General features: G+C 38.8%; 2 protein-coding genes across 2 annotated transcripts; one reads left to right on the forward strand and one right to left on the reverse strand.

The window, feature by feature from the left end:
- Nucleotides 1-6402: 6402 nt before the first annotated feature.
- LOC148543646 (uncharacterized) lies at nt 6403-7960 on the forward strand. The gene is made up of 3 exons (XM_088498616.1): nt 6403-6780; nt 6863-6919; nt 7598-7960. The coding sequence occupies exons 1-3, from the start codon at nt 6403-6405 to the stop codon at nt 7958-7960; spliced, it is 798 nt and encodes a 265-aa protein (XP_088354742.1).
- An 8890-nt stretch (nt 7961-16850) lies between these two features.
- Nucleotides 16851-17778, reverse strand: LOC107616869 (PRA1 family protein F3-like). Its single transcript, XM_016318766.3, has one exon. The coding sequence runs from the start codon at nt 17671-17673 to the stop codon at nt 17116-17118; it is 558 nt and encodes a 185-aa protein (XP_016174252.1). The 5' UTR covers nt 17674-17778; the 3' UTR covers nt 16851-17115.
- Nucleotides 17779-18724: the final 946 nt, after the last annotated feature.

Raw genomic sequence — 18724 nt, forward strand, 5'->3', positions numbered from 1 at the left:
ACATCAAACAATGAAAATCCTTCAGGTATGTTGGGGGCTTTTTTGTCCTATTTAATCTTCTAAGACCAGTGTGATCTTGATGAATCACCCCTGAGGCTTCAAATTTTGAGCATCTGATAAATGCATCTAAGGGAGCATGATCATGAGTAATCTGGAACTCACTTGAATCAGAAGCAATGTAATCAGAATAGGATGCATGATTGTGCAACGTGGTATCTGGAACATCTGTTTGTGATGTAGGTAAATACATGACAGTGTTATGCAATGGATTGTTAAAAGATGTATTGTGAGTAATGTCAAATGGATCTGTGAATGTAGTAGGTGTATTAGATGGTGTGTGCTTTTGTGCTTGACCAGGATCAGAGAATGCATTTGATGCAAAAGGCATAACATTTTCATAGAAGATAACATTTCTAGAGAGAAAGACATCCCTAGTTGATAGATCAAATAGCAAATAGCCCTTTGTCCTTGGTTTGTGCCCAAGATGTACACATTTTCGGGACCTCTTATTAACTTTCTTTCTATGAGCTGTCAAGGTTGCAGCATATGCCAAGCAGCCAAACGCCCTGATATATTCAATCTCAGGTAATTTTCCTTTTAAAATTTCATAAAGAGAAACATTTTGTAATAAAATGCTAGGTATGCGATTAAGAATATGAATAGCTTGTGCTGCTGCATATGTCCAGAAACTCTTTGGCATGTTTACTTGAAACATTAATGCCCTAGTTATTTCTAAAATATGTTGATGCTTTCTTTCTACGATTCCATTTTGTTGAGAAGTCTCAACACATGTTGTTTGATGCACTATGCCTTTGGAATTGTAGAAAGAAATTAACTTGAATTCAAGGCCATTATCGGTTCTGATCTTTTTTACAGAAACATTGAATTGTGTTTGAACAAGATTTATAAACTTTTGCACAAGAGAAGCTATCTCAGCCTTTGATTTCATGAAAAAGATCCAAGTATATTTACTTTTGTCATCAATTACAGTTAAGAAATATTTGTGTCTTTTAATGGAAACTGTTTCAATGGGGCCCCAGATATCCATATGTACTAGCTCAAACAAATTCGCAGACTTAGACATGCTAGAAGAAAATGAAAGTCATTTTTGTTTAGCATAGTGACAAGAGTCACAGGGTCCAATGTTCCCTTTATTTTTCAAAAAACTATATGATTTCTGCATCACATTTGTTCTCTGAGATGGTATGTGACCTAGTCTAATATGTAATTGCTTCTGAATCATCTTTGTTGTTGTGACTGGTTTTAATTCTCAAAAGCATACAATCCCCTTCTTTGTTTAGCTACTCCAATCCTCTTCTTGGAAACTGGATCCTGTATCTCACAATTGGAGTCATAAAAAATGAACTTGCATTTCAGATCATTAGTCAACTTCGATACAGATATCAAATTGAACTTAAATTTCGGGACAAACAATGCATGTACTAATTGAAATTGGAAAGTAAACTCTATGGTACCAGCTATATCTGTGACAGTTTGTGTTCCATCCTATAGGTTTAAATGCACTAATTGAATATGAGACATGGTCAATGGCTCCTGAGTCAATGACCCAAGAACAATGACTAAAAGTAGCTAATGACATGATGAATGCAATACCTTGGCTAGATGGTAGTATGGTGGTTTGATTATGACTTTGCTGTTGTGGTTTTTGCTTCTCTAGAAGTGCCAATAATGCCAACTTTTGATCTACATAAAATGAGATCTCGGAGTCATGCTGAACTTCCTGAGGTGTATTGTTGACTTTTTCATCATGCTCATCAGCAATTATATTGTTGATTATGCTTCTTCCATTTCCAGTTCTCAAATGGTATGGAAAACCATGTTTTCTATAACATGTGTCTTCAGTGTGACCACTTTTTCCACAAAAGATGCACTGCTTGAATCCTTGAGTTCGGCCGCTTCTTCCATAAGTGGTTCTACCACCTTTACCTTTGAAGCCTCTTCCCCCTCTCGTGTTTGAGCTTGTTTGGGGATTCATGGCATAATTCGACTTTGTGTCTAAGCTGGCTATCAAGGTTCTACATTCAAGCGATTCCACATTTTGTCGTTCTTGCTGCAGAAGCAATGAAAACGCAGCATCAACATCGGGAAGTGGTTTCATGAGCATTACCTGTGATCTTACAACAGCATATTGATCATTGAGGCCTCTTAGCATCCTAACCACACACATGTCTTCTTTATGCTTTCTCACAACATCAAGGCCACATTCACACTCTCCAATAATACAAGACTTACAAGCTGGCACAGGAGAAAAATTGTCTAATTCCTCCCTGAGCCCCTTTAATTTGTTGAAATACGCAGTGATGCTCAAGTCACCCTGTTTAGTTATGTTGCAAACAACTCTTCTTGCAATTTCGCAATTCTAAACAAGTCACCCTGACAATACCTGTGTTTCAGCACATTCCAGATGTCAGCAGCATTGTTCATCCACATGACACTTTTGCTATCTCTGTACTCAAAGAAAGATTCAACCAAGACACAATATAGGTGTTGTACCTATCCCATGCCTCAAACAAAGAGTCTTCTTCTACTGGTTTAGTAATGGAATTATCAACAAACTTTAATTTGTTCTTTGACTTCAACGCTCTCCACATAGCTCTCTCTCATGCATGGTAATTATTTGCACCAAGAATTACTGAAACTAAAGGCACTCCTGGAATTTCTCTAGGATGCAAAAAATAAAGACACACCGAATCCATTATCGAATTCATGTTCGCACGGTTTGTAGCTGATTGTAGCTGATTGACCTAATTCAACAGGTTTGCAAGAACTTGAATGTCAATGTTCTGCGGAACTTGTTCTGCCATTTCTGGTTCAATTTCCAAGGGTCGTCAAATTCTACCGACCAGATCCCGAGCTTCCTTACTCAAGATCCTTGCACAGTTGCACGATTCTTCAGATCGGAACCTTTCACACTCAATCTCGTTATCGGAGCCTCTACTTCAGTCCACACTCACCGCACCATGTTGAAACAGCCATGGATGAAACAGAACAACTCTCATCAACTCTGTCAACTGAGTTCAAGTGTGAAAAGAAGAGAAAAGGAGGGAACGAAGCAAGAGAAGAGAGCAACAAAAAGAAGAGGGATCAACTAGCAGAGAAAGAGGAGAAGGAGAGAGAAGGAAGAATCTGATTTCATTTATCACAAAATTGATTTAGAAGAATCTCAGAGATATATATATATATATATAAAACTAATCTAACATAATTGACTTGCTGCACTGTTTGCCAGTTGCATAGCATACTAACAACCTGACTAATTTCAGTTATACTAACTAATCTTTTTTATCTGATACAGCTCCTGCACTATAGAGTCTTTATCATGTAATAATATTTATGTTTTTTTTTTAAATTCGGTCATTCTCTTTAAATATTTTATAAGTTAATCCTTCTTAATAATTAAACATCTCTAATAGTATTTTAGAGTATTTTTTTATTTATTTAGCATTGATTTTAGAATTAATTACTAAATTGCTATTGTTTTGAAATATATTATTTAGCTGTTATATTTTGGCTATTTTAAATAAAAAATATTATTTATACACTAAAATCAACTACTAAGTGTGTGTTTAGATCGTGGTTTATCAAACTGGAGTTTGAATGAAAGTGATTTTATAGAATTAATTTTGGGTAGAAGTAAGTTTGTGTCACCATAATTTATGTTTGTCAACTCTATACCAAAATTAATTTTAACAAAATAAATATTATTTGGATAATATTAGTTAAAATCACTTTTAGATAGATAATTACTAAAAAGAACATGATATTAAATTATAATGTTATTTTTTTATACATGTTTAATTTTTTTATATTTTTTCTTATATGTTTTTTATATAGTATATTTTTAGAATTTTTTTTCAATACACTATAATTTTTTACTATTATTATTATTTATAGTTATTTTTTGTTTAATTTATTTTATCTAATGGGATCAATAAATTATATTATAAAAAGATAATAACAAATATAATACACAAAAATCACAATTATAAAAATATATAATGTCAAACAAAAAATTAATAAAAAATATAAATAATAAATAATAGAAAAAAGAGCTCATATAAAGAAAAATAATAAAAATTTTATAAATAATACAATAACATGTATAAAGGATAAAGTTGGTAAAAAGAAAATAAATGTTGAATATTAATGGCTAAAAGCCCGTTAGTGCAACGTAAAAGCTAAAAATTATTGCTTTTTGTAAACGTGATTTTGTGAACAAAATCACTTCTGAGTTATGAGTGTATAGAGAAAAAAATTAGCCAAACCAAAAATTAAAACTTTCAAGAAGTTGTAATGTGCTTTCTCCTTTCAACGTATTTGCCAAACACATCCTAAAATTAGTCATTATATATTTAACTATTTATGTATAAATATATATGTAGTTTAATTTTTTTTAATAGGGTTAAGCACGATTTTGGTCCCTAAGGTAGGGACTGAAAATTTGTTTCGTCCCCATCCTTTTTTTTTGCTACAAAATGGTCTCCAAAGTTTAACTTAGTTTTAAAATCGTCCTTTGAACGAAAATACCCTTCCCCCTTCTTCCCCAAAATCAACAACAAAGCAGAGACAAAAGAAGAAACAGAAGCAAAAGCAGAATCAACAACATCAACAATGGTGAATCAACAACAACAACAACAAAATCAAAACCAGAATCAACAACAGCAACAACAAAAGCAAAAATAGAAGCAGAATCAACAACAATAAAACAACAATAACAATGGTGAATGGTGAATCAACAACAGCAACAACAAAAGTAAAAATAGAAGCAGAAGTAGAAGCAGAAGGCAAAAAGCAGAAGCAGAAAGCAGAAGCAACAATTGGGCTCGATGGTGACGGGACGACATGACTTCACTCCAACGGCGGCGACGGGACAGGGCTCGATGGCGACCGACGACGGCAGTTCACGGCTGAACGCAGTCTTCCTCAGCGCCTTCGTGCCTCTCTTCTCTTCCTCTCCGCTTCTCTTTCTTTCTCCCTCTACTCGCAGTGACGCGAATCCAAGCCAGCGATGACGCCAGCAAACTGCGGTTGTACTGGTGCGATGACGGAGAGGAGTTGTAGCGGTGGCAGACAGTGGTTTCGGTGGTTTCGCTGGCATGACCTCCCCCCTTCCCTTTCCCCCTTCTTCTTCCCTTCCCCCCCACCCTCCGCGTGATTCCCCTTTCCCTTCCCCTTTGTTTTCTTTCTTTTTTTTTTAATTTGTTTAGTTATTTGGTAATAAAAATTAATTTTTTTGTAAAAAAGACGATTTTAAAACTAAGTTAAACCTTGGGGACTATTTTGTAGCAAAAAAAGGCCGGAGATGAAACAAATTTTCTACCCCTATCTTAAGGACCAAAATTGTACTTAACCATTTTTAATATGTATTTTGTATTCTAATATATATCCTATTCTAAAAGTTAATTTTAGCAGTTGATTTTAAATAGGTATAAATTCGCACGCTAACATCATCGGCGCGCGACAAATCTCAGTCAATCAGGGTAATGCTAGAGAGACAAAAAAAAAACAGCCAGAACTTGTCTTATTTAGCATTCATTAATTATAGCAACAATTAATAAATGCTAAATAAGGTAAGTTATGACTGTTTTTGGCTGATTTTCTTTGGTTACCAAACATTTCTGGGTCAAGAATAAAAAAGTTTAGTTGTCACCGTGATAAAAGAAGGGCAAAAAACAGAAATAAGCCAAGGGAAGTCATAATTTACGTGTATCAGCCAAGTTAAAAATTGCTTCATCAATCAACCAAAGCACATCTCTATGTAATTCGAATCAACCTAGTTCAAATTACATTTGTATATAATTCGAACCTACTCAACTCGAATTGTACAAGAACAAAACGCACACTAATTCGAACCACCTTAGTTCGAACTATAAGCATACATAATTCGAACTAGACGAGTTCGAATTACATAGGTGCAAGCTTCCCCAAGTAATTCGAACCAAGCTGGTTCTAATTACCTCCATGCACGCCACTTAACTTAATTCGAAGTGAGTTAATTCGAATTACACAAATCGTATTTTGAACTAGGCTGGTTCGAATTAGTGAGGACCAGACCTGTATATATATGGTGTAAACGTGAGTTGCTCTCATTAGAGGGGGTAAGATGGCTAGTGAGGAGAGTTTTGTAGTGTTGGTTCACCACAGAGGATCGATTAACAGAAAAACTCGTTCTGGTGTGAAGTTCACTGATAAGGATCCTCTCTGTATTATCGTGAGGCCTACGACGAGCTATGATGACCTTGTTAGCTCGGTACTGCTGAAACTTGGTCTGGAAGGTGTGAAATGGGTTAAGAAGTTTTTCTATCGCATTCCAATCATGGTGCTCCAGGAACCGTAAAGTATGATTGTTTCACGATGGGGAGTGATGAGGACTTGCAGGTCATGTTTCATTGTCACCGGCAGTTTCCAGAAGTGAGGACACCAAAACTGTTGGCAAAGTTGGTTGATGTGGTATCCAGCTCGGGGGGTTTGAATCGGAATACCACCACTTTAGCCACGGTAGCCAGTTCTAGCTCCAGACCTGCCGTTGCTTCTTCCTCCGTCCCTGCGTACGAGCCACCCGTCCAGCCTGTCGCCTCCCCTTCATTCGCTGTTGATCTCAACGGCAGTGTAGGCGACAAGGTCGGAACAGGGGAATTTCTGCCGACCTCTTTACAGTGTGCTGCACCGCCTGGGGTTGGAGATGGATTGTTGGATGATCCAGAGGACGATGATGTCGAGCCGGATATGATTGCTGATGACAGTGGCTATGATATTGGGGCGAGTGAGCCTGCTGGGGCGGGAGGTGGTTCTAGCTCTAGCACACAGCAGTACCCTCCACATTTTTCCTCTACTTGGGCAGTCTGCTGGATTTGGCATTAGAGATGCGGAAGGGTCTGCAGGTCTGACAGAGTTCCAGGTTGGTCAGCAATTTCAGGATAAAGATGAGGCCCTGTTAAGTGTGAAGACTTATAGCATCCGCCGAGGGGTACAGTACAAGGTAGTGGAGTCTGACTATCGCCGGTATGTGGGCAAGTGTTCTGAGTTCGCGAATGGGTGCACATGGTTGATTCGGATGAGTCTCCGACAGCGCCAGGGCCTTTGGGAGGTCAAACGGTACAATGGACCGTATACGTGTCTCGCCACCTCCATCTCCAGCGACCACAAGAGTTTGGATTATCATGTGATATCGGCATTCATTATGCCAATGGTTAGGGCTGATGCATCCGTCAGCATCAAGGTGCTCCTAAATGCCACGGCCGCACACTTTGGGTTTAGGCCGACGTACAGGAGGGTCTGGTTGGCGAAGCAGAAGGCTGTTGCTCTCATCTATGGTGACTGGGATGAGTCGTACAACGAGCTCCCTAGGTGGGTGTTAGGAGTCCAGTTGACGATGCCTGGTACTGTTGCAGTCCTAAGGACGAGCCCTGTTCGAGTTGGTGGACAGCTGGACGAGTCTTAAGCTTATTTTCACAGACTATTCTGGATGTTTCCACCGTGTATCGAGGCATTCCGTCATTGCAAGCCCCTGGTTAGTATTGACGGAACCCATCTGTATGGCAAGTATGGGGGAACGTTGCTTGTCGCGATTGCACAGGACGGGAACTCCAACATACTCCTTGTTGCATTCGCATTAGTCGAGGGTGAGAATGTTGAGTCCTGGTCTTTCTTTCTCTCCCACCTGTGTCAGCATGTGACACCGCAGCCGGGTCTGCTGGTTATATCGGACAGGTATAACGGCATCAAGGCCGCGCTTGAGGCTCCCGACGGAGGCTGGTTACCTCCATCTGCATACCGGACATTCTGCATTCGACATGTAGCGGCAAATTTCGCCCTAACCTTCAAGGGCAAAGACGCAAGGAGGCTACTTGTCAACACGGCGTACGCTAAGACCGAGGTAGAGTCGATTACTGGTTTGATATTCTGCAGTCTGAAGACCCGGCGATGTGTGACTGGGTGAACCGGATTGAGTATTCCTTGTGGACACAGCATTGTGATGAGGGGCGGAGATTCGGGCACATGACGACGAATATCTCTGAGTGTGTGAACTCAATCCTCAAGGGTGTCAGAAACCTTCCTATGTGCTCGCTAGTGAAGGCAACATACGGAAGGTTGGCCGAACTATTTGTTCGCAAAGGGAGAGAGGCTGAGGCCCAGCTGGGAACCGGACAACAATTCAGTCAGCACTTGGTGAAGTGTATCGAGGCCAACTTGAAGACGGCGAGGTGCTTCACGGTGACTTTGTACGACAGGGATAACTCGGAGTTCACCGTCGCAGAAACGACTCCGACTAGTTCATTCTCACTGGGTAGCTATAGAGTCTCGCTTGCATCTCAGACATGTGACTGCGGATACTTCCATGAACTTCATTTCCCGTGTTCCTACGCACTGGCATGATATGCCTACTCACGGCTTACATGGCAGCCTTACGTCCACCAGGTGTATCGTCTGAGTTCGGTGTTCAGTGTGTATCGGATGGGATTCGCACCTCCCATTCCGGAGGGTTTCTGGCCACCATATGATGGGCCGACTGTCATTCCGAACCCTAACAAGAGGCGTGCGAGAGAGAGTCGTCCGAGGTCCACTCGGATACGGACCAATATGGACGAGGCAGATCCGAACCGGCCAAAGAGATGTGGGCTCTGTCGGCAACCCGGACACACACGTTGGAGTTGCCCACAGGTCGGAGGAGCAGAGCACACAGGGGGACATGAGTAGGTGTATTGTTAGCTTTGGTACTTTGTTTATTTCACTTTGGGGTTTAGATTCCACTGTTATCGGTTTTGTTACTTGCAGTTGATAAGTGATAGAATTTGTTAATGTTAATGCGATGTACTGTGCATGGGATCTTAATTAATGAATATGTTCTGTTTTCGGAGTTTTGAACGAAATGTCTGTTGAATGCACACGGCAATAAATAAATCTACAAATTAAATTAAGACATGATGCGGAAACTATGCTAGTAACAGAAATAAACACTAAACAGCCATTTTCAAAGTACAATATCATGATTTGGAACAACATACTGAAACATAAATAACCAAACTACATGTTGGATCGTCAAAGTACATCAACGACAATAATAAACTTGGCTAAGATACAACAACGAACATGAACAAATAACATACAGGATACATGAATCATCTAAACAGATGCGAGCCGGTGAAGCAACGACGGGGTACCCGTGTCCTGTGGCCTCTCCGGATAAGCGGCTCCTCATCCTCGATCTCATCCTCCTCCTTATCCGGGACAGGCTGTGCAGGTGGCCTAGGCTGGACGGGTGCCCTAGACGGCCCGGCAACTGAATGTGACGTAGCAGTGTAGGCGAAAGGAGGAGTACCACCCAATGCAAAATGGTCAGCAGCAGGCATCGTAGGAGGCTCGTTCAGATCGACATCTAAAGGTACTTGTGTGCCGGAGTTCTAACCATGCCTACGGTCCGAATCATCCTCCTGCATGATGGCAGTAATCTCCTATAGAAAGTGTGACCCGCCGAAGTCCGCATCAAGCCCATCACCTGCCAGGAAGTCTAAAAACATCATCCCCGGACTAACCCATGGCGTACTCTCCTGAAGTGTTTGGTCATCGGCTGGGACACCAACGAAGTAATCTCCAAGCGGCCCCGAACCAAGTCCACCGTCATCATGGTCAGCCCTGTCACCCAAGTCCCTCCATGCCCTCGTGGTCTTCCTCCACCTCGACCGTCCCCGTCAACCTCGTCCATAGCCTGGTCCAGCCACCTCCACTCACGCTAGCTCCGTCGTGTCCCCACACGAGATCTCCTCTCGACCCGACGCCTATCCGGCACGTCGTCAACACGATCCATGTCAAGAACTCGCCCAGCACCCCTCTGTGACGCCTCCACAGGAATAGGAACGGCTCTCGGATCCCCCAAATACATCTCGGTGACAAGAACCTCTTTCCATGCTGACTCGACCACTCCAGGAAGTCATGTGAGGGTTCAGGGTCCGCAACAACATCGAACCGGACAACGTGGTCCGCACAGCTCTCCCAATGAAGATGCCAAAACTACAAAGCGGACGGGAACCAACGATCACCGCCTCTCCCGTCCTTCGACATCAGAAAGTCGATGTTCAGGGCGGGCTGCGGATGGGGCTGGACTCTGCCGAACTGCGGTAGAACCCTATCTATCTGATGCTATTTTATAACGGCAAAGTATATCAGTGACGTCACAGACCACCACATCGCCGTATACCGAGGCTCCAACGCCTCCGGATGCACAACCTGCAGCACCTCGGGGGAGCTATACGGCATCCAGATAAACTGCACAAAGATTCCAACATTGTCAGGCCAATTCATGTTCTAAATTCATAAAGTTTAGTTAATTAAATAAACTTAGCCGGTAGTATACTCACATCCCTGGCCTGTAACATGTCTATCCTCAGTCTCCAACTCTGCACTCTAGTTCCCTTCTCGCTACCGGAAGGGTTGTAACCTGACCACCTGCATCTCACATGGGTGTGATGGCTAATTAAAAGTGTGACATATTTGTAATACATTACAAGCGTACATGAACATTAACTATTTTAACTTGAAATAGAAAAGTCTGAGTAGGGTACCTCAAGGCCAACGGCCAGCTGCACGTATCATACCCAGCAGGCATAAACCTAGGAAAGTGCCAAAAGATCCAGACTGAAGTAGCTGAAGTGGGCCCGCTAACTTCACCACATGTCTGTTCGCCACTCGGCACATGCACCGGTACAACCATGCCAGTGTTGCAGACCCCCACCTGTAGGTACCCATCTCCTCAAGCCTAGCTAAATAGGGAAGCCATCTGATGTGAATGCAGTTGCCGGACTTGTCAGCAAACAGCTAAGTGCCCAACAACATCATGATATAGGCACGAGCAAAGCGCCGCACAGTCTCCTCATCGGCTGCCTCGGGGCACTCTCCAAAAGTCTCCTGGAACCAGGTGCAGTTTACTGCAAACTTCTGAACTTGGCTCGGAGGAGGAATCACTCCAAGCAACTCCTGGAACCATGCCCAAGCTGGACGGTCACCCTGGATGTATATCTGGAAATCTATAAGGCAACTGCTGACATAACGCCCGTCCACTGGCAACCCCAACTGATACGCCACGTCCTGAAGTGTGATCGTGGACTCTCCGAACGACATATGGAAGGTGTGCGTCTCCGGACGCCACCGCTCAACGAAGGCACTAACAAGGGGCTCATCTAACTGGAACCATCTATCGTTCAGCCTCGCAAGATGGTATAATCCGGCCATCTGCAAGTACGAAACATACCGCTCATCGAGTCGCATGCCCTGCTGCTGCCACATGCTCCTGATGCATCGTTGTGGCTGCGCATTACATGCACCGCATTATTAGAACCACTTAGAAAACCAGTGACAAAAATAACTAACACCAGAAACCACTAATCGAAACCACTAACAGAATCTACATGCAAAACCAATATAACAAACCAGTTGCAAAACCACATGCTTAAACCGCTAACATAAACCGCATATAAATCCACTTATGAAAAACACATGCAAAACCACTATCATAAACCGCTTACAAAAGCACATGGTCAACCACTTCCAATACCACCAAAATAAACCGCCAAAATAAATCATCAACAAAACCGCATACAAAAGTACTAACAAAAACCACTACTAAAAACTCCTAACCTAAACCGCCAACAAAACCACATGCTTTAACCGCTAACATAAACCGCATACAAATCCACTTACGAAAACCACATGCAAAACCACTATCATAAATCGCACACAAAATCACATAATAAACCACTTTCAATACCACCAAAATAAACCGCCAACATAAACCATCAACAAAACCGCATACAAAACCACTAACAAAAACCACTAACATAAACCACCAACTAAATCGCATGCAAAACCTCTCAAATAAACCACTTGCAATACCACTAGGATAAACCGCTAACATAAACCACCACTAAAACTACATGCAAAACCACTAACTTAGATGAACCGCTAGCACAAAGTTTTCTATCTACTAACCTCGTCGTTGATGACCCCGGCTATATGAGCAACTCCGTCAAACCGATATAGCCTTTCCGGATCGTCCCCCATCGGCTGAGTATTCTGTTCGAGTCTTTGTCGGATCGAATCTGGGTCGTTTTCTCTGAAATTTGGTGGGGTATGAGAATGAAAAAGTGATTTGAATGAGGCTGATTCAAACTCCTTATATAGCCGAAACCTATGTAATTCGAACCAGCCCCGTTCGAATTACTATTTGAGGCAAAATTTGAGTAATTCGAACCAACTAGGTTCGAATTACTTGGGGAAGCATCCAACTGTGTAATTCGAACAAACCTAGTTCGAATTATGCTCATTGGTAGTTCGAACCATGTAGATTCGAATTAGGTTAATCACATGTTCCTTCATAATTCGAGTTAAGTTGGTTCGAATTATATGTTAATATAGTTCAAATCCAGCTAGTTCGAATTACATAGTAGTGTGCTTTGGCTGATTCGTGAAGCTATTTTCAGTTTGGCTGATTCATGTAATTTGTTTCCTCCCTTGGCTTAATTGTGTTTTTTGCCCATAAAAGAGTAACAAATTAGATAATATATTTTAAAGCAGTGACAATCTAATTTAATAATTGATTCTAAAAATAGTAGCATATAAATAAAGAAATCGAAAGATTTAAAATCAATTCAATTTAATTTCAAAAACTAAAATCTAAATTAAGGAATATCTAAATTTTGTATAAGATAATTTAATTTTTATTTATAAAAGAGGCAAGATTCTAAAAAATTAATTATTCGTATAAAATATATATTAAAATATATAATATAAATTTATTTGATACATAATGTTTAGTATATAAATATTTTTAAATTTTCATATATCTAATTGGAGGAAAGTTTTTCTCTTTTTCCCGTCCAAAATCTATTTTATCCTTAGGTTTTTTTTCTTTAAATGTGAAGAGTAAATAATTGGATATACTAATTAGATGTTACGATTTTGGACACACTTTAATATTATTGTGCTAATATTTAGACATATTTAATCTCTTGAATTAAAATTTAGTCTATTTTTTAATATTTAATAAAAAAATTAAGAATACAGAAGAAAAGAATATTTGATAGATAAATACTTTATTATTTAAGTATTTATTAAAAATAATTTATATACTCAAATTCTAACTCTCAACTTCTATTTATAATTATCCACCTCATTAATGAATAGTCATGATAGAATTTAATTATCATTTAAATCGAGTGTTCAGAACTTTTGTAACACCCTACTACACAGAGTTTTACGCTTAAGTCGTAGAACAGAGGTAGTATGGTGTTACGGACCTCTAAACAGTAAAATATATATACGTAATAGTGGAAGAGACAATATACTAGGAGCCTTTAAAAACGGTTAAAACAAAATCGCAGAATAAAAATCGCAACGCTCGAGGAATAGAATTACATGCGTGCTAAGAAACCTAATGGAAAATGATAAAGATAAGCAAAAGAGTAAAGGAAAGGCAAGAAAACAACATAACTAGATCCTGACTCAACTTGCGAAGCCAAAGCTGGCCGGAGGATACATATATATACATATATACATACATAGGTATCCCAAAAAATACCAAAATACCAAATAAACTTCTATCTCTCCCTCATCCTCTATGAGGAGCAGCATACACAAGTTACTTGGAGAGTAAGCTAAACACATATATATACATATACATAAACAGAAACCCAAAATACACCCAGGAAATACTTCGCTTCAAAGATCTAGACGCCTAGCGAGGAGCCTCTCCACCTGCATCTGAAAAACAACAACACAATATGGGATGAGAACCGGATGTTCTCAGCATGATAAAAGTGCTACGCATATAATAAATAAGGTCCTAAGAATACCAGAGGCAATTCTAGAACTCCGTCATACAATTGTAAAGCTTAGTTAATAAACAGAAGCCATAATAGGGGTAGGTAATCTAAACCTGCTTAAACTCACTCAATTCTAAACCTAACATAACACCAAGCCATTTCACCCTTTCCTCCATCCCTCCGTCTTCCACAATTCAGCAAAGACAAACAACCAAACAAGTTCACGCACAAGTAATAAGCAGATAGTGCAAATAGCAAGTACAACAGGTAGCAAGAGATTTATATTCAATTAGGCAAACCCAAGAAATACATAGCAATCAAAACAAACAAGTGCACATGATGCATGCATGTCCTATGGCTGATGAGACTCATCTGTCGGTTATCCAGCCAACCCGACAAGTTCGAAAACCTTAGACTGTCCCCCGTCGCGCATCCCCAAGAGTCTATGCATAGATTTCATAATCAATTATCATTTAAATCACTCAATGGGGCTATCCATACCCGGAAATTTATACGTGCCTGGTCACCCTTACGACATAGGGTCAACAGAGTATCGAGATTCAACCTGGAACACGTGGTGGCAAGCCACGGTTCTTACCCCGGAAAACTCGTATCTCAGAGATATCATCATTCATAAGCCATTTCATTTTCATGATCAATACATCATCAATTATCAAGCCTTGGCATTAAACTTCTTTAATATTCTTATCTTCTTCGTGCAATCCATCATTTAGCTCTTACTTCACCCTCAAGTTATCTTATTTTCCTAACTTCATTTATCTACTAGACTTAGTACTATGCTTTAAGTCTTAAAAGGCAGAAAATGGAGGTTTAGAAGTGAAAATTTGGTTTAAAACAGTCAAAATCCGGTTTTGCAGTAGGCAGTAGTCACGCGTACGCGTGAGTCATGTGTACGCGTGATCATGCGTATTAGCTTTTCACGCGCACGCATGGCTTCTCGCACATGCGTCGCTAAAATGCTACGCCACGCTGGATGGACGTTTTTCCAAAAATGCAGAATGCCCAGAAAGCTGCATAACCAGTTTTTAAACCTGCATTAACCCAGTTTCATACACCAGTTTTTCATTGTCCATAACTTTCTCCACAAAATTTCGTTTTTCACAAAGTTGATATCGTTTAAAAGCTTACAAAACCCTCTTTCATTTGAAACAAACCACAATTCCATCCAAAATTTGAGGAGCAAGTTATGGACTTTCAAAGTTCACCAAAGTTCAATTTTTACCAATTAGCTTCGAAATCTCATTTTCACCAATTTCAAGTTCCTTACCATTAAACCTGCACATTACTAACATATCAAGCCTATTTTATTAACATCCACATCCAATTTACCTTCAACTAATCTAACAAACATTAACCACCAATATATATCAACATACATCACATATATAAACAACCCCTCATTTACATATATTAACTCTTCCCATATACTAACCATTCTTCACATATATCAACCCTTTATCAACACATATCAATTAAATTCCATTAACATATATCAACCCTTCATTAATGGTCTCAAGAACACAAATTCAATACCAACAATTCATGCTCATAATTCCTATCACTAGCTCAATTTCAAGAGTTCACATTCATTAACTTCAACACCTCATAAATTCCAATACATATTCATCCACAAGTTATTCAACAACTTCACAACACTAATCATCAAATGCAATTAACCAATTCAACTTAACCTATGATTCTTCTAGCCTAAGTTTTCACAACACTTTAAATATTAAACGCGCGAAACTTAAACCATACATTGGCCGATCACCGCGCTTGGACCAAGGCAGCCACAAGAACACAATCACAGCCCCTCACAAGCTTGAGAAACCAACCTAATTCTTGACTCCAATCACCAACAAGCTTCCAAATGCTCCCAATTTAATTCCAATGCATATATATCCACTTAATCTACACCTAATTCATATATATGTTCCAAATTCAGATTTTTCACTATAAATGCAAGATTGAGCTAGGGTTAGGGTATCCTTACCGTACCCATATGTATAATAGCTCAAGCCGAATAAGCTCCGGAAGCTAACTCGAAACTAAAACACAAAACTGGGCAAAATTTCACTGTAGGGTTTCAATTTTACCAAAGAAAGGGGGTAGAGATTCTGAAACAAAAACAAAGCTTACCGGTGAAATTGATCCGACAGAAATGTAGAGCTCGACGCGCTGGACACGTGGCCGCAAACGGTGCAGTGACCGGAGCTCAAACGAGGAAGATATGGTGGTTGGAAATATTGAAGAGGGTTAGGAAAGCTCTCCTCCTCTCCCTTCTATTTTGGCGTCGCTGAAGCTAACGAGGGAGAAGAGAGATGCTGTTTCTTTTAAGGGTTTGGGTCCGGTTGGACCCATGGGCCCAGTTTGATCACCGGTTCGGTATTTTCAGTCTGATTTTGGGCCAAAATTTCAAGATTGGTATCGAATTTTTCGTTTTGACGAGCTCTATCCTATTTTTATGTTAGTTTTGCATTTTTAATTCTCCTAATTAAAATTCAATTTATTGACTAATTATTTACCGATTTTAGCGGGATTTACAACTTTCATTACAAATATATAATCTATCACATTTCTTTAAATATTTTTAGATTATTCTATATTACTTTTTATATTTTTATATACATGGACACTCTTTTAGAATACTCTGTAATCTTTTAAAATCTTTCAAAATTTTTTTGAACATTCTAAAACCTTCTATAATATTTTAAATCATTTCAAAATTATCTAAAACAATCTCAAACTATCTATTATATAAATACAAGTATAATATTTTAAGAGAGAAACTCTAGAGCCAGCAATTTTATTAAAATCTGGTCAACACTTAATCAGCAAAAAAAATTGTTAATTTTACACCATTAGATATAATCTCATATTATTAAAAATACTAGTAATAATGTTACAAATCACAAAAAATCAAAAACTGTCGTCTCCTAACACTTCTCTATTCTAAAATTTACGAGGAAATAAAGCAACTTAAAAAATAAAGCATGATATTAATTAGTACTATCTATTATGAAATAGAAACAAATTAAAATATTTGATCTAACGGTACAAACTACAAACTACAATCATAGATCAAAACTTTTTACATAGGCACCCGAGAATACCTCAGAAAAAAAAAATCATACATAAACCACAAAGTAAACCCAAGACTAATAACTTATTTTTACTGATAACTCACCAAATAAGATTAGCAAATTAGAAATCACAATAAAAATAAATTAAAAAGGAGAAAGAAAAACATGAATCATCACTAAGCTGCAGCACCACCATTGTGAACTAGCCCAGTAACCTCATCCAAGAACAGATCCTCAGTCTTTCGAAACACAGCGTGGGCCACCATAACCACCACTCCCACGGCAACGGCCACCAATATATTCACCGTGGCATCCGTTAACAACAGTACTGCCACGGTGAATATAGTCATGACGACCACTATAATGCGGTCGTCAATTACGTGACCATAAAGTAAAAGTGGTTGGTCACGAAGAAAATAGAGGAAGAGCCACAGAGCCATTAAGAGAAGGAAAACAATTAATGAAATTGGGTGCCACAAAAGACTAAGGAATAAGATTAGAAGTGCCACCATGGCATAGTTCACGCGAAAGTAAGGGACGTTGATTCGAACACGAGACATTGCTTGAGATAGAGTGATGGGGATTCCAAAGGATCGTGGATCCAACATGGTCTTCCATGGCTGACGAGTCCCTAGGCCTGCCCTGACCTTGTTCTTGACACGCGAGATGTAAACGAGGTTTGGGGTTGAAGGTGGTGATGACGAAGTTGTTGGGATTGTGCCATAGGTTGCCATGTTCCACAATGGCTTCTTCTTCTTCTTCTTCTTAGAATTATATATTGCAAGAGGCTTTGGGTTTGAGAGAAGGAAAAAGGTTATGTATGAGTTGGAACTTGGGAAAGGACGTCAACACTAAATGGAGCAACAATTATTAATATATATATATATATATATTGTAACATATATTATATTTTAATTTATAAGTTTTAAGTTAAAAATAAAATAAGATCCTCTAACTGAATATTTTGTTCCACTATTTCGATCACAATCTTGAAAGTATTATTTTTTTTTAATCAATAAGTAATAATAGTCTGAAAATAGGTATTTTAACTCTTATTTTGATAATGTTAATTTTATTTCTATTAATTTCTGTGTTAATATATATTAAGTAATAATGAAGATATTTCTTTAATTAAGAAGTAACATTATTAAAATAAAACTGATAATATATTTTTTATTAATTTTTAGAATATAATGATTAGTTTAGCAAATGAATAATTGGGTCATGCGGTGTAGTTGTCTGTTTCTGATTTGTTGTTTTTCTCTCTCTCCCCCCCTTTGGCTCACCTTTTTTTATATTATAAATTTGTGTGTGATATTCAATGATATTTTTCCTAGTATTTTTTTTTTATTTATCATAGTTCCTTAATACTTACATTACATGTACAAAAAAAGCAAAAGAAAAAAAAAGGAGAAATTCATTTATTTTTCTTTTCTTTTAATGTACTAAATGTTTAGTTACAAAAGAAATATATAGCACTCTAACATAATCAGCATGAAGTGAGCGAATGGTAATTTTTTAACCACCAAAAAGGATTGTAATTTTGTTTTCGTTTTTATTCCTAAGCTAGTGTATATGTTTTGTTTTTGTGGAGTGTGAATGTGTGACCCTTTCATGGTGGGGTTCATCATTGTGATGAGAATCCAAGTTGGAATGTTTGAATTTGATCTTCGTGGAATGATTAATATCACAAAATTTCACGTTGCATTTGTCCAATAGTATATTATGATTGAGAAAATAATGACATGGAAAGATTGATGATATAGAAATCCAAATAATTGGAGG

This window comes from Arachis ipaensis, chromosome B9 (genome assembly GCF_059453495.1).
Source record: "Arachis ipaensis isolate K30076 ecotype BB chromosome B9, ASM5945349v1, whole genome shotgun sequence".
Lineage (NCBI taxonomy): Eukaryota > Viridiplantae > Streptophyta > Magnoliopsida > Fabales > Fabaceae > Arachis > Arachis ipaensis.